This window comes from Rhinolophus hipposideros (assembly GCF_964194185.1).
Source record: "Rhinolophus hipposideros genome assembly, chromosome: 25".
Taxonomy (NCBI): Eukaryota; Metazoa; Chordata; class Mammalia; order Chiroptera; family Rhinolophidae; genus Rhinolophus; species Rhinolophus hipposideros.
Genome location: NC_138071.1, coordinates 29,624,207 through 29,639,642, shown reverse-complemented (window position 1 = coordinate 29,639,642; position 15,436 = coordinate 29,624,207). Strand labels below are relative to the sequence as shown.

Here is a 15,436-nt window from a genome sequence, read left to right as displayed (position 1 = left end):
GTGATCAAAATTTGAAGAGTTGTTACTTGGGTAACAGATTTTCTAATCAAGTTTCTTTTTGGTTATATGCTAAATTAAAAAGATACATGAGAAAATAATTGTTTATGCTATAGGTGTCCACTTCTAAATGGTATTCGTTATGAGACGAAGTTCAGTTCACTGAATTGTTTAGGGAGATCATCTTACTGCTTCAGGTGATTTGGAGTGTTTACATACCAAGTTGGAGACTTACGTTTGTTTTAAGAAATACATTATTATATGTTTTAAACTAAATAATTAGGACCTGTCCTTTAACATCAAAATGTCAATTAAGGCTGTCCTATGCATCAAGAACGTATAAGGACAACTTAGTTATTGAAGAAATGCTAGACTTTGGGAAATTCTGATATCTTGGAAGCAAAATGTTTTCAATATCACACTAGTTTTTCAGCTTAAGAGTAAAGCTGGGAAAAGTTGCCTTCAACATTAGTTTTCCTGAATCCAAAGAGACGGGTGGGGCAGGATCAAAAATACTTATTTGATCAAAGTTATTGGCTCTGAAGTTGTTCTTACTGATGTAAGAAAGATGAAAGGTGTTGTTTTTATTGCACGCTAGTAACAGTGTAATTTTGAACTAATTGGTGTTGAACTGCCAATCACCTGGGGGAATGCAAATAGATACTCTTACAATTTCCTTTGAGGTAGTGAAATCTTATGTCGAGGCTGGAAGGAAAACAGAATAATACCGTTAAATTGACCTTAAATGAGCTGCTTTGTGGTTTTCTTGGAGAATCCCTTTTTATTTTTCATGACTAGTCCAAACAGGTTTGGTCTACCAATTTGACTTATTGACTAGACAATGCTGACGTGAGCGTTTTGGATCCGTCTTGAGGTAAAATCATGGCAACACGGTTCTCCAGGACGGTTTGAGGGTTTTGTTGGTGCAGCTTAAATTTGTGCCCCGTTCCAGGATTTGTTTGCAGTTGTGCTTTCTGACAACAGCCATTGTTTCCTTCTGGTCATTCACAGTAGGGGCTGCTGCCGGAACAGAAAGCATCCTGCTCTCACTTAGGTGATGGTGTGTAGTAAAGGACGGGAATGTCTTGGAAATTTGTGTTATTCCCAATGAATCTAGTCACTTAATAAAAGCATGACTTCTTTGAGGACAGTAAGAACATATTCTTGATTTTTGTATGCAAGGCAGTATTTATTAACTGCCTATTGTGGCCCTTGCCCTGTGTTACCCCCCACGTAAACAGTGTTTCAGAACCATGTTAGTTATTTTCCTTTGAAAACAAATACGTTGTAATGAGCTTTGTAGACATCAGACCCACAAAGCAGGCATTTGTATCTTTTCTCTTAATTTTAAATTGGCAGCAGGAATATTGTCTATTCTGATATCTATCCCCTTTCAAAATTTTGAAGACTCACCAGATTGTTTTTTGTGGTGCTGAACTGGTTTCTGGAATAATACTTTTTTACAAGTACAGGGATGTAGTGTGGGATTGTATTTGTAATTAATCAGATCTAGAAGTTAAATGAGCATTAGCTGTAGGTACACACCATATAATTTATAAAGAATGGGATAAAAAGTAAAAGGTACTTATACCTAAGACTTTATATTCAGAGACACTTGAAAATCTTACAGTGCTATGCCGTCTTCTTGTTATGTGGAAATATCCATTAATTCTATGACTTAATGTTTTCCCTTTTTGCTTTGGCTGCTAGAAACTCTAAACTAAATTTGTAGTCAAAATTGAGCAGTTTTGGGACACACTACTTGAATATCTCTGTACTGTCTTCACTCCCACTCTCTTATAAGTTATATATTGACAAGTTCTGGAAAGAATATGTAACATTCCAGTGCATTCAAGAACTCACGTTCTCCACAAGAGAGGGTGTTGGATTTGTGTCCTCAGTGGTGGACAGAAGTGAGGAAGGAGATGGGAGGGGAGGGCAGTACTCACTTTTCCTAGAAACCTAGGGTAAGACTGGAGTTTGGGGCTTGGAAAGAGAGGCCTCTGAATTCCCTTATTGCACCTGCACCCCTGCGGCCTCGCTCTGGTCCTGCCTCCAGAGCCCCCAGAGCACTGAACCTTCTTCCTTCCAGGCCAGGTTTCTGGCCGGTTCACCATGGAAGTTGCTGGGCCCTCCAGATGCTCTCTCACTGTCGGAGTGCCTGTCTGACCTGATTAGGTGTGCAGGGAACAATAGCAGCAGATGAAGAAAAGTTGCCACTCCCTTATTAAGGCTGAGTGGCGAAGGCTAACATGGGGAGAGAATTTGTACTTAGTCCCCAAAAGTAATCCAGACTTTCAAGGAGTTAGAGCAGAAAAAGGACTGCCTAGAATGTGGGGAAAAAATGAACTGTTCACCAGACAGAAGGTGACATCCAAGGTCAGTAGCAGTGTCGCCAGGGTATCCAGGTCCTAACCCCCGGAGCCTGTAAGTATGTCCCCTTCGTGCAGTGTGATTAAGGAGTCTCGAGATTATCCCGGATGATCTGGTGGGCCCAGGGTCATCACAGCTTTATTATGAGTGAAAGATGAGGCAGAGGGGCCCGAGGAGGACATGTGGCAATGGAGGCAGAGGCTGGAGTGGTCCGAGGGAGGGGCCATGAGCCAAGGAAGCTGCAGCCTCTGGAAGCTGGAAAAGACCAGGACATGGTTCTCCTGTGCAGTCTCCATAGGAACGTGGTCCTGCCGACACCTTGGTTTCAGACTTCTGACTACCTCCCGCATGAGAAAGTAACTAGTGGAGTGCCAAATTAAAGGGGGAAAGGAATCAACAGAAATTCCATCAGCTGGGAAAAGAAGCAATAAAGAGCAAAACAAAAAGACATTATGAAATTCCATGAAAGGAGAAAGCACCAGTCTTTGTAATAAGCCAACTAGTGGATAGCAGGGTTTAGTCCCTCAGTGTCACTGGAGCTTCTGGAAAACCCACTGTGAAGCCTGCTCTGTGTGTAAACATCTAATTACATGAAGTTATCAAAAAAAATTTTCAGACCTAAAGGACATGAATTTGGAGCTGGAAAGGGGTTCGCTTAGTGCTGCCACGCTACGTTGAAATGACTCATCACAAGGACACTGGTGCCAAAGGTCCTACACATTCCACAGGGACAGTGAAAAGCAGTTCATACACATGGGGATAGGAAGAAGAGCTTTGGACTCCTCCAAACCAAACCTGGAAGCTGGGAGACAACAGAGCAATGACTTCAAAATTCCGAAGGATAGTTAGTTTTGACCTAGATTTCTATATCCAACCAAAGTGTAAGAGGAGCAAAGGTAAAATACTCAGACTTGTATAGTCTTAAAAAAATGGCTTGTGCTAACCATTCCTTAGCAGGCTGCTGGAGGTATGCCCCACCGAAGTAAGGGGGACGGGGCCAGGAAAGAAGAGGCATTCCAATGGGACTTAAGAGCTGTGCTGCCGGAGAGAAGAGAAGGAGGTCCCAGGATGACAGCGTCATGAGGTCCAGACTGGGGCAGCCTACAGACGTCTGCTAGGAGAATTTCTTCAAGAAAACAAAATGGGTAGTACCGTGTTTCCCCGAAAATAAGACCTAGCTGAACCATACGTCTTTTGGAGCAAAAATTAATATAAGACCCGGTTTTATTTTACTATAAGACCTGGTATAGTATAATATAATATAATATAATACAATGTAATATAATGTAATGTAATATAATGTAATATAATGTAATATAATACAGTGTAATACCACATCTTACATTAATTTTTGCTCCAAAAGACGCATTAGAGCTGATGGTCCAGTTAGGTCTTATTTTTGGGGAAACGTGGTATAACTGATGAATTTGAAAACCAAGAGAAATTTGAGTGCTCCTTCTGAACAGCAGATCAAGTGACCCATTCACAGAGTTTTAGACCAAGAAGGGACCCTTGAGATTACGTCCTACAGAAGCAATAGAGCCAGAATGTCCTGGTCGCTTACAAAGGTGTTTCCGCAGCATGGTAGTGACCAAACATGGAGGGAAGCTTGAGTGTTGACACATGGAATGACTGGGCGAAACTGAAGTGCACTCATACTATGGGCTATTACTCAGCTGAGGACCTGGCACTGTGGGCACGGATGTGTCATCGACTAGGAAGCAAGTGGTAAAATAACGTGGGGGATTTGACCCACTCTAGTAACATATATAATGAAAACTATACGTAAGGAGTGTATGAATAGATGAATATGTACACAAATGTGAAGAAAGCTGTTAACAGTTGTCACAGGAGGAAAATGGGATCGTGAACAGGAGATCTGGACTTTCTTTTACTTTCTATAATAAGTACATGATACTTTTAGAATTGATAAAAAATTAATAATAGATCCAATAAGAATTTTACCAAAATAATGTATTTTCTAGGAAACATGTAATGTTTAATCAGTAAGAACTTGGACTTGTTAAATGGTAAAAAAATGGGTGTACTCTTCTGTGAATCACAGCAGCATTTGTTTTTATTCTCAATGATCAGAATTTGGTGTGTTATTTTATATTTTAATTAAATGTGAACGCTCCCTGCTCTGTTCTGTTGGGTTTGGTTGTTTACTATACTTCTAAAACAGTTTTGTTTTCACTAGGAGTGTCTTCATCAGTGGAATACAACGTGATGGAGTTGGAAAAAGAACTTGAAAATGTAAAGATTCTTAAGACAAAATTAGGTATTGTACATTTTTTCCCCTTGACTTGTGTTTTGGTCTTGGTTTCTTTTTTTCTTTTTGCCACGTTTCATGCGAAAATGTTTATTTAAAAGGACATTAAAGACGGTGCCATGGACAAATTCAAGTCAACTTATATTGAGTCTGTCAGGTAGATTTCTGCAGGCACTTAATTGTTAGAAATTTGAGTGCTCCTTCTGAACAGCAGATCAAGTGACACATTCACAGGATTTTAGACCAAGAAGGGACCCTTGAGCGCTCTATTGATGAAGCTTCATGTCCATCTTATTTACCACCTAGTGTCCACCACCCAGCTTAGTATGCTTTTTCTTTTAATGGTTTTTTTAAAAATTAGTTTCAGGTGTACAAAACAATGTAATAGTTAAACATTTACACCCCTCACAAAGTGATAACCCTCTCCCCCCGTCTACTACCCCTGTGACATCGTATATAGCTGTTACTGTTCCACTGACTCTATTCCCTATGCTGTCCTCCACATCCTGTGAATATATATATACACACATACATATACACACACATATATAATTATACTTGACATTCATTATTATTCAGCTTCAGCTTCAGGTGTACAATGCAGCGATCAGGTATCTACACCATCCCTGAAGTGGTCTCCCTAATGAGACAAGTGCCCATGAGATACCCTACTAAATCTTTACAACATTATTGATTATAGTCCCTAAACTGTTTTTCGTATCCCCATGGCAATCTTGTGCTTTCTAACCCTTCTCCTTCATTCCCGCCCCCCTCTCATCTAGCAACCCTCAGTTTTCCCTCTATATCTCTGAGACTGTTTCTGATTAGTTTGTTCATTATTCTATTCTTTCGATTCCACATATAAGTGAGATCATACGGCATTTGTCTTTCTCTGTCTGACTTATTTCACTCAGCATAGTGTTCTCTAGGTCCATCCGTATCATTGCAATTGGTCTTGGTTTTTTATTAAAGATTTTACTGTAGTCCAAAATATTAAAAAATTATGAAATCTTTAAATTACAAGCTTTCAGTTTGTCCAAAGCCTTGGTACAGGCTGTCTTTTTGGGAAGAGGCTAAGCATCTATTGATTCACTTTGTTTTGTTTTGTACGTGTACAAAATGACTTTAATAGATGCTGACGTCAAAGCCTTCGCTCTGTTGACTTTTCACTTGCAGTCATTCTGACAAGTAATCGTGTTGTCCTTTCCTTTCAATGGCTTTTTTCTTTACCTGTTTTTCTGGTGTCCTCTTGATCATTCATTTTGAACAACCTGATTAAGATGTGCCTTAGAGGAATTTCTTTATATTTCTTGTTCTTTGGGTTCACTGAGTCTTGGATCTGGGAATTTATAGTTTTCATCTACTTTGGGAAATTTGGGGCCATTACTTTTCCCAATATTTTTTCTTCTCTCTGTGCTTCCCTTTTCAGGGACTGCAATCTCATATACTTTAGCTGACCCGAAGCTGCCCCTAACTCAAGTGTGCTCCTTTAGTTTTCAGGTTTTTTCTTCTGTGTGTGTCTCTGAAATATCTTCCCAGAGCTAAAATATAACCAGCACAGGATTGAGCTGTTTCGTGGAGCAAATTGATTTTAAAACTCTGATATTTATAGTTGGAGGAAAATTAAAAATAATTTGTGTTTTTTAAAAAAGAAATTTGGTAAAACTAATACATATTGGTGATAGTTGTCAGAAATGAAAATGAGAATCTGGAGAGAATTTTTGACAATTACTGAAATCTTTTATTGTATTGTTTTTCCTTCTAATAGAGAGGCGAAAAAAGGCATCAGCATGGGAAAGAAATTTGGTGTATCCTGCTGTTATGGTTCTCCTCCTTATTGAGACAGTAAGAATTTATTTGTCTAGTTATATAAAGCAAATTATGTTTACTTTAACATTTGAGTATGGCAACTCCTTCAGCTAAATGGTTCCAGGTAAACTGGTTTTCTATCAACAAGATTAAAATCCATTTATGACTTTATTTGTGAAAACTTAGAGCAAAAATAGAAATTCATTGGTAATTTTTTAAAAGTCTTCAAAATTATCTCTTCAAGAAAACAGGAAATTCATTCTTTTGTTTCAATGAAAATTGAGGCAAGGTGCTATAGATATCCTGCTTCAAACTCTGTGATAAAATATGAAAATTATATTATTAAATTAGTTCTGATAACATTTCAGCCACTTTTTTTAAATCTGTGGAGTTGTGGGTTTCCAGTTGTGAAATCAGTTAGTAAATGGATCTATGTTATTAGCTTTTGTCACAAGCCTTAAAATTATAATAATTTGCAGACTCTTTAGAATTTATTCTGGAGTTTTGTAGATAGTCTGATTATTGTAGGTTTATACGTAGAATTTTGGTCTTGACTACTTTTCTCTTCTGAAGCATACATTTGGTTGGTTACTTAGATTTTAGTGTCAGTGTATTGGCAAATACGTTTGAAACTTAGAACTGATGGCTTACTTTTTGTGTTGTAGTCCATCTCGGTCCTCTTGGTGGCTTGCAATATTCTCTGCCTGTTGGTCGATGAAACAGCAATGCCAAAGGGAACAAGGGTAAAGTAAAATGTTTTAAAATGTCTCTTTTGCAAGAGTATTCTGTATGTATACCCTGAGTGTTTCAAATGAGCCAATTAAAACAGCCACCTTTCTGTATGTATATACTTCAAATTGTATGAATTTCTTTACACAAGGAGCCTTCATAAAACAGTATTTACAAACTATGATTTTTGTTTCTGATGTCTTACTTTGGATTGGATGGGCCTTATAACAAGCACCAGAGTTTCCTTTTATACTTTGTATCAGAGTCTATCTTTGTTTTACTGAAATTCACTATTTGTGATAGAAAATGTATACTCCAAAATAGTGACATATGAACAGTTTATTAGGAGACTCACTGGGTTTGCAAAAGATCGAAATGTATGATTGTAGGGACTCATGCTTCAAAAGTCACAGTTTATGAAACTGAGTCAAAATATTCAGTTACTGGAGGGGAGTCAGATGAACATCTTTTTATGAATTAACTTAGTTTTTTTCTTGTTTAAAAATTGATGATTTTTCCTGCTATAACCCAGAAGTGTTAACTTTTCCTTTCTATTGTGAGTTTTGATCCTCCCACCCCCAGAAATTGGTTTTATTAGATGTACTCAAGTCTTAAGTTTTTCAATAAAGAAAAAAAACTAAAAAATTGATGATTATATTAAATTCTATCAATTAGCTGATTTGAATATATTTTCCATAGAAGGTAGTTATCACTAAATATTCATATTTGGCATACTTTTTCTAGGTGTGTCTATAAACTTTTGGATACTTGAAATGGCATTTAAATTTTGACATTTTATGATATTTTTCTAAGTCAGCAGCTTTCCCATTCACCACAGAAATGACTTCAAAACTCTTTTAGACTTTTGATGCCACTTCTCTCTCTGAACCATATGATATACCTTTTCTCTCATAGAAAAAAGCCAATGTCTATCTTAATTCCTTCTCTCCAGTCCAAGACCAAGATACCGTATTCTTTCAGAAGCGAATTCTTTCAGCCATATTCTCGATTTAGATTCCCCTGTAACCCCAACATACCTTTCCAAGACTTTCCAGTTCCATCTGTTATGGCCATTGTCTCTCCACCGGTGTGACCTAACAGCAGGCACCAGGTACCTCATCCCACCACAAACAACAACAATAAACAATTCTCCACAGCCTGGTCTTTGTCTTTTGTTTAGACCCAAATCCACTACAGAGTAAGAAGTCACCTACTAGGGTGCCTTCTTTCCACCTTTTAACCTATTCAACATACCACACTCTAGGTAAGTCCTAAGCCCCATGGGACATTTTTGTACCATCCCTTTAGTGCATGGTAGAGAGGGACTTATACCTCGTATGCTCCTTGTATGATTGTGTAAATAATCCTAATCCTGCCTGTAGGCCTTCTCTCGAGACAGGGAATATTTCCAAAATGTTTTCCATGCCAGTTGTTGGGGAAGAAATGTTTTTCCTCTACCCTTCTAGGTTCTTCTGGCTGAGAATTTGACATGAGACAGATAAACAGAGAAAATCAAATTTAATTACATATGTAAGGAGGCCCCATAGACATGAGACCTTAAGAAACAACCTAAGTAGGTAGTATATATACCATTTTCAGAAAAAGAAACAATTACTTGTGAAGATTGCATAAAACAAAGGGTTTGTGTTTGGATTAGTGACTGACGAAGAAGTAACAGAGTTTGTTTGTAGCGTCCTCTACCCCAAATTCCCTCCGTGGTGATAAGGACGTCCCCCGTTCTCCAGGCACAGGGAGAATGCCTTCCCGTGGCTTTTTGTGTTTGTGGAACAGACGAGGGTTAGAGTGTTCTTCCTGCACTGGCTATTTCTCAAGTAACTAATTTGAAATAATTAATGTGCCACCTTGGCATATTTTGGGGTGGTCTGCCCTGACCCCCAGCAAAGTCAGTAAGCTTTCTACTAGCATCATTCATTTCTTATTCAAATATTGACAAAAAGTTGATCAATTCTTTGCTCTTACCTTATTTATATATGAAATTTTCATGGTAGTCTTCCTTCTTTATGCTTAAATTGGAATACATAAAAATGCATAATATTATTTATTGGTTTATTTTTTCTTAGTATGACTGTACGTTCTAAATTATCCTGGTATTTCTGTTAGATGCAATTGAAGCTGATAGTAAAATAGTCGTTTATATTCAGATAGTTCCTTTAATTAATAAGCTTTGAACATATTGTTCCTTCTTCAGTTAAGAAATAATTTTTTTTGCCAGTCTGGTCTCACTAATAAATGTTACTTTTTCTTTGTGTTTGTTTGTATATTTTGTAGATAAAGATAGGTTTTTGAGAATAGGTATAATGTTCAGGAAAAAAAATTATAGCATTACATTTTGAAATTCTGGGTTCATGATTTATATCTTTTAAAACTCTGAATTCCCAAGGAAGATTTGGGGAAACGAACCTTTCAAGGGTAGAAACAGGATATGCATATTTACTTTCTTTCTATGCTTAGCTTACTTTTGACATACTTTAATTGCATAATTTTTATATGTTGCCTCAGGGTTCAGATAATTATGTATTTTATTCCTGTTGTACTATCATATTTAAAAGACTTTTTTCCAAGAATATTCAGAATTTCACAGTAAGCATAATCATATCATTTTGATAAGTAACTTAAATTTGAGATAAATGTGCAATTTATTGAGCTTGTTTAAATTGTCCACATGTGGTTGAATGAGTTGATGCTAACTGTCTAATGTCATGTTTTATTGTCCTTTGAAAGTCTAGATGCTATTCTAGGGTATTAAACATTCCTGATTTCAACTGTCCTATATTTATAAACACCAGTGTTAGGGAAACCAAATATAATAGTGTCATTGAATTCTGAAAAGTGTTGTTTCTTTTTTTTCCAGGGCCCTGGAATAGGAAATGCTTCTCTTTCTGCTTTTGGATTTGTGGGAGCTGCTCTTGAAATCATTTTGATTTTGTATCCTTTCTTAAGCTGAACATTCTGTTTGTTAAGTTTTCTGTCCAGTTTTCTGGGACAGTGGTCATTTACCAAGACACTTGCCTGCAAGAAAAAACAAGTCATTGTTCCGTAGGCACGCCAAGGGGCTCGGTTTTGCAGTGTTTGGCGGTTCCTTTGGGCCTTAACACATGTGGGGACTCCTGAGAACATAAGAGACCTGCATTCTGTGGAGAGTTTTCCTTTGACTCTCCCAGCTATCTCATGGCGTCCTCCGTGGTCGGTTTCTATAGCCTCCGAGTTTTTGGAGACTTTATTCCCAAGAAGGATGACACAACCATGACAAAGGTGAGGTGAAGTCTCAGACAAACTGCGGACTGGTTTAGTTGGTAATCACCCTGAATGGTTCCCTTGCAGTGATAGGTACTTGTTTGTAAGTTGTGTAAACACAGACGGGAAGATTTTCAGACCGCTTAAGGAGTGGGAAAAGGATGTGCTCTGTTTCTTTTGGAAGGCGTCCATTCACTTGTAAATGCAGAGGGCGCAGGAGCCGTTGGCTAGCTGCGGAAGGCTCCTGAAAGGACTCTTTTTCCTCTAAAGAAAACGTGTTGCTAATGAGTGACTGTTGCTAATGAGTGACTGGGACTGCGCGAACTGTACTTCAGGGAGCTTGTCTGCAATCTGAACAACTTCGTTGCTACAAGTAGTAGAGACAAAGTATTTCAAATCTGAATAATTAAAGCAAGGCGGAAGAGCTCTCTATTCAGAAACATTTTGTAGTCTGAGGCTGATTGGACTTTCTACAGTATGTCCTTGGCTTCTGAGTGACAAAGGCCGTTATCTTTATAGTGGCGCAGCTTTGTAGAACGTCCCCACAGGCCGACAGTGGAGAAGAACTCGGAAGAGCTGTTGGGTTCCTTTCTTTGTATTACGTACTGGGTATCGTCATCTTGTTTTCAAAGAGAGAAGTTATTTTCTATGTATCAATCATATCGTCTGCGTAGTATCTATATCTGTCTGTCTGTCTGTCTGTCTGTCTATCTATCTATCTATCTATCTATCTATCTATCTATCTATCTAATCTATCTATCTATCTATCTAAAATGCTGTGACTTCTTGAGATACTTAGCATCTAGTTTAAGGACCTTACATGTTAATCAGTATTTTCAGCTCCTCATATTTATTATGAAAGAATAAGCTGGTGATGGAAGGAGAACTGACTCTGAGTGGTGAGCACACACAGTTTGATATATGGATGATGTATTATAGAAATGTACACTTGAAACCTATGTAATTGTACTAACCATTGTCACCCCAATAAATTTAATTAAAAAAAAAGAATAAGCATACGATACATTGAAAATCAATTAACTAGAATTTAGGTGTTTTGGATTTCTAGCTTTCTGGTATTAAATCTTATAATAGTTAAACATATTAATATTAGACGTAGATCTTATATAAATCTTGAGCAGTACTCGGCTTTAAAAATAGAGTCAGAAGTATTAAATGTATTAATTCTTTTTTACTTGACAGGCAAATCCTTTGAAATTGGCAACCTCAATCAATAATGTAAAATGCATTGTCTGGGGTGTAAAGTAATTTAATATATGGCTGCCAAAGGAAGCACAAAAAAGTAATTTAAGTGTTCTGTAACTTTATGTTTGTGCCAGGCTGTGTAAATATCTTCTAGAACTTATATATAACTTGAAATGTTTGTAGACCTGGTTTCTTGTTCTTTGTAAAGTCTATATTGAATAGTATGATTAAGAAGTTAGCACACAGCCCGATAGGTAACTGGAATATTCAGCAGCTTCCCAGGAGGGGAGTGGGTTTTATTTTCCATCCTCCTGCTTAACTGACAAGTGTTTTTCTGACTTCTCTTGACAGATCATTGGGAACTGTGTGTCAATCTTGGTCCTGAGCTCCGCTCTGCCTGTGATGTCAAGAACACTGGGTGAGTGTAACACTTTCATTCAAAGGCCATACCTTTTAAAAATACCTTTTCTACACTTCTTCCTTAACGAGCAGTTTCTAAAAGATCGTCCTTTGAATATAATATTTCCTCCCACATTATTTGATCCCTTTACTTTTATACTTCATTTACATGCAGAGTTATACCAAACAAGTACTTTTATCAAATAAAGATCATTTAGTTTTTTTTAAATACTGAAAAACATTTCTTCTCTAAACAGTGGACTTTGGTTTTTCACTGACTAGTTAAGCTTTTGAGTTAAGCTAGTGAAGAAACTGAGTTTTAAAAGAATGTTTAATGATTAGAAAATATGAAATTAATTTTTCTTACACGAAATATTTTTAAAAACTTGTAATTTAATTTGTGGTTTACAAAATTGAAAAACTGTGAAACTGGTTTTTAAGCTGCTTTGTGCCCTTGGAACCGACTTGAAAGAGTGACATATGTGAGAGCACACGGATTTAAAGGACATCCTTTCGTCCTTAGGATTTTACTTTGCCTGTCATTTATAACATTTCCTTCATTTTTCACTTCCCAGAGAATTTTGATCTTCTTTCGAAAGTAAGACATTTCCACTTGGTCCCTGAGTAGCTGAATGCATCTTCATTTGACCTCCTTACCTTTTATGAAGCTTTGTTGCAGGCTGTACGCTCAGTTCTTGACTAAATATTGTTTCAGGCAGTTTCCATTAGGCAGTTCTGTTCGGTTTTCTAGACTTGGGTTTTGACTTGAGTGTTCACAAACGATGAGAAAAATCCCATCGTACGGCCTCAGCTCCTGACAAATGACTCGGAACTCTGAGTTGCTTCTGTTCTAGCTCTTACCTCCATTATTTATTCAGGACTCCTGGCCATGAGGGGTGCGGGCTGTGCCGAGAAAGTATAAGCTTTATACTTAGCTTTGTAATTCTTAAAAGGAATTGCACGTTTTAATAAAAAGTGAAGTCTAGGTGTAAATGTAAAAGGGACCCTTCTCCACAGACTAATACGAAGCTTATTCGTTTCCTATTTCTTTTATGGTTGCTTTATAGGACTTTTAGTGTTTTGACACCTGCCTAATGGCATGCTAACCTTGAAAATACCAAACATAAGCACTTTAGTAACTTCATTTGTAGCTGAATGTTGTCGTGTATATTCTGAAGTCCAACAAATAATTCCTGTGATATTACAGTCACCCTACCATTTTGTCATTTATGAAACTCACTGTCCGCTGTTATTGAAGGTTAACTGTTAATAGTAATACATACTGATTTTTACGGAAGAAAATTACATGCTGAGTATAGTTTTAATACAAAGAAAACAGTTTAACGCAAAATTTGCTTTTTGAAGATCAACAAATTAAATTCCTGTGTAGTTTGCCATAGTGATAAATAAAAAGAAGAAGAAGAAAGATGGAACAATTAAAATGGCACTAGCAGATGCCTGGCCCCAGCTGTCCAAACAGGATTAATGGAGTATGGTCGGGTACAGTGAATCATGTGGTGCTTTGCAGAATACCCACACGCACTGCGGTACGCGTTATGCCCAGTGGCACTGAATAGATGAAAAGAAGTAAATACGTTAAACAGATTCATAGAGGCTTTTCACAGTATTAAAAAAAGCAAATTTCTAGACTAAAAGGAAAAGCTTTATTTTCGTATGATGGGAAATGCAAACTAGAGAGTTACTTTGTAATTCCTCTATTAACCCTTTAGAATTGAGTCTTTGGTTTTAAGAAGAAAAAATGTAGAGAATGGTCATGAATATTATCCTACTGTATAACGGGATTTTGATTTACTAGCTGCAAAGCTTATAAGACTAGAATAGAAGATGTGTGTAGCAACCACATTCCAGGCTGTGGAATTCTCCTCTCTTCTCATTGCCTCTCACAAGGAAATCCTGACCCATCGGGCACTCTCATTTGCTCCTGTGAACTCTGCTGTGGCATCGCGTCACCTACAGTTAAATGGGAAATGAAGTAACGATGCTCTGAATTGCCCTGGACACACGCAGCTTTTCTCCTATTTTAATAATGGTTTAGTGATGATTATAACTTTAATTGTAGATTAAACTATATTGAATCCTATATAAAATAATTAATTCAGTGTTCTATGAGGGTTTTTTTTTTTTCTTTAATTTGCCAACTGATATTGTTCCTGCATATAAACTATAGCTTTAGATTTAAATGCTGGTGTGATATAACATATTTATTAAAGAATCCCTTTGGAATACCTTCTTATATTTGAATGTGGAAAATTTTGTACTAATTGAAAAGTTACCACTAAGTAGATTTTATACGCATATCACTGGCTGTGAAAGTTTGTGAGAAAAATTTTGGCCATGTATTTTTAATCAACATAATTAATATAGATGACAGTTTTGTTATTTATAGGAAAGACTAAGACTCTGTGCTTGACATTTTTATTCAAACTCTTTAAAGCCTTTTCAAAGCAATGCCATCCATGCCAGTGGATGATTTCCAAAACATTGTTTGCTGCCTGTTTAGACTTCAGTTTTGAGGAATCCAACATTTGGGGGGATGTGATATCCATATTTTTAGTAAACGAGTTACTATTTGGTTTAACAGACTCTCAAGGTGATTAGAGGAGATAATTTGCAAACAAAGGTGACAATGGAACAGGGTCAAGCCTAATAAATGATCTATAGATGCCCAAACTTTCCTATAATCAGATATTTTAAAGTTAGCAATGAATTTTGTAAGAACAGATTTTGTCCAATTGCCGACGTGTTCTTTATTATGCTTCATCCAAAAACAGAGAGATTGTCATTTTTTGTGTTCTATATTTGAAATATCCTTTAGAAAATTTTCTCAAATGCAACCAACAGACTTTGCAGTACTTTTACTAATTACTATTTTAAAATTATTTTTATAGTAATTTTTTCATCCTGAAGTGCTTTCTGTGACTTGTATGTTATTCAAGGCCCAAATGCAGATTTAAAAATATGACATACTTATGATAGCAAAACAAAAACACCCTTGCAAATCAGCTTGAATTTATTTTTAGTATATCCACATATTTCTCATCTGGGTCCCATATAGTCCATCATTTTGCAGGAGATAAAGTGGATTTTTCTCTTTTGTTCCTTGATGAAGGAACCCTGTTTAAAATCCTGTCCTTTTTGGAGAGGTTTTTATTATTTATAAATATACTACTCGTCTTTACCCTGGGCTTTCCTTCTCTAGTTCTGAGAGTCCAACAGAAATAAATGATGGTTAGAAATGACAGATGTGAAATAGAAGTATAAATCGTAATATATATCCCTAAGTATAATTTTGATGTAGAAATAATTCCAAACCCCACGGTGGAAATTTTTCAGCAAAAATTTGTGTATGACTTAATTATGTTCAATTGCTTTGCA

General features: G+C 36.8%; 1 protein-coding gene across 7 annotated transcripts in view; it reads left to right on the top strand.

The window, feature by feature from the left end:
* Positions 1 to 15,436, top strand: part of LMBR1 (limb development membrane protein 1) — a 116,592-nt gene that overhangs the window by 90,684 nt on the left and 10,472 nt on the right. For all 7 annotated transcript variants that reach the window (XM_081038824.1, XM_081038823.1, XM_081038821.1 and 4 more), the window contains 6 exons: positions 4,571 to 4,651; positions 6,411 to 6,487; positions 7,117 to 7,194; positions 10,053 to 10,126; positions 10,363 to 10,453; positions 11,993 to 12,059. In XM_081038824.1, coding sequence (XP_080894950.1) covers positions 4,571 to 4,651; positions 6,411 to 6,487; positions 7,117 to 7,194; positions 10,053 to 10,126; positions 10,363 to 10,453; positions 11,993 to 12,059 — 468 coding nt within the window. The remainder of the gene's footprint in view (positions 1 to 4,570; positions 4,652 to 6,410; positions 6,488 to 7,116; positions 7,195 to 10,052; positions 10,127 to 10,362; positions 10,454 to 11,992; positions 12,060 to 15,436) is intronic.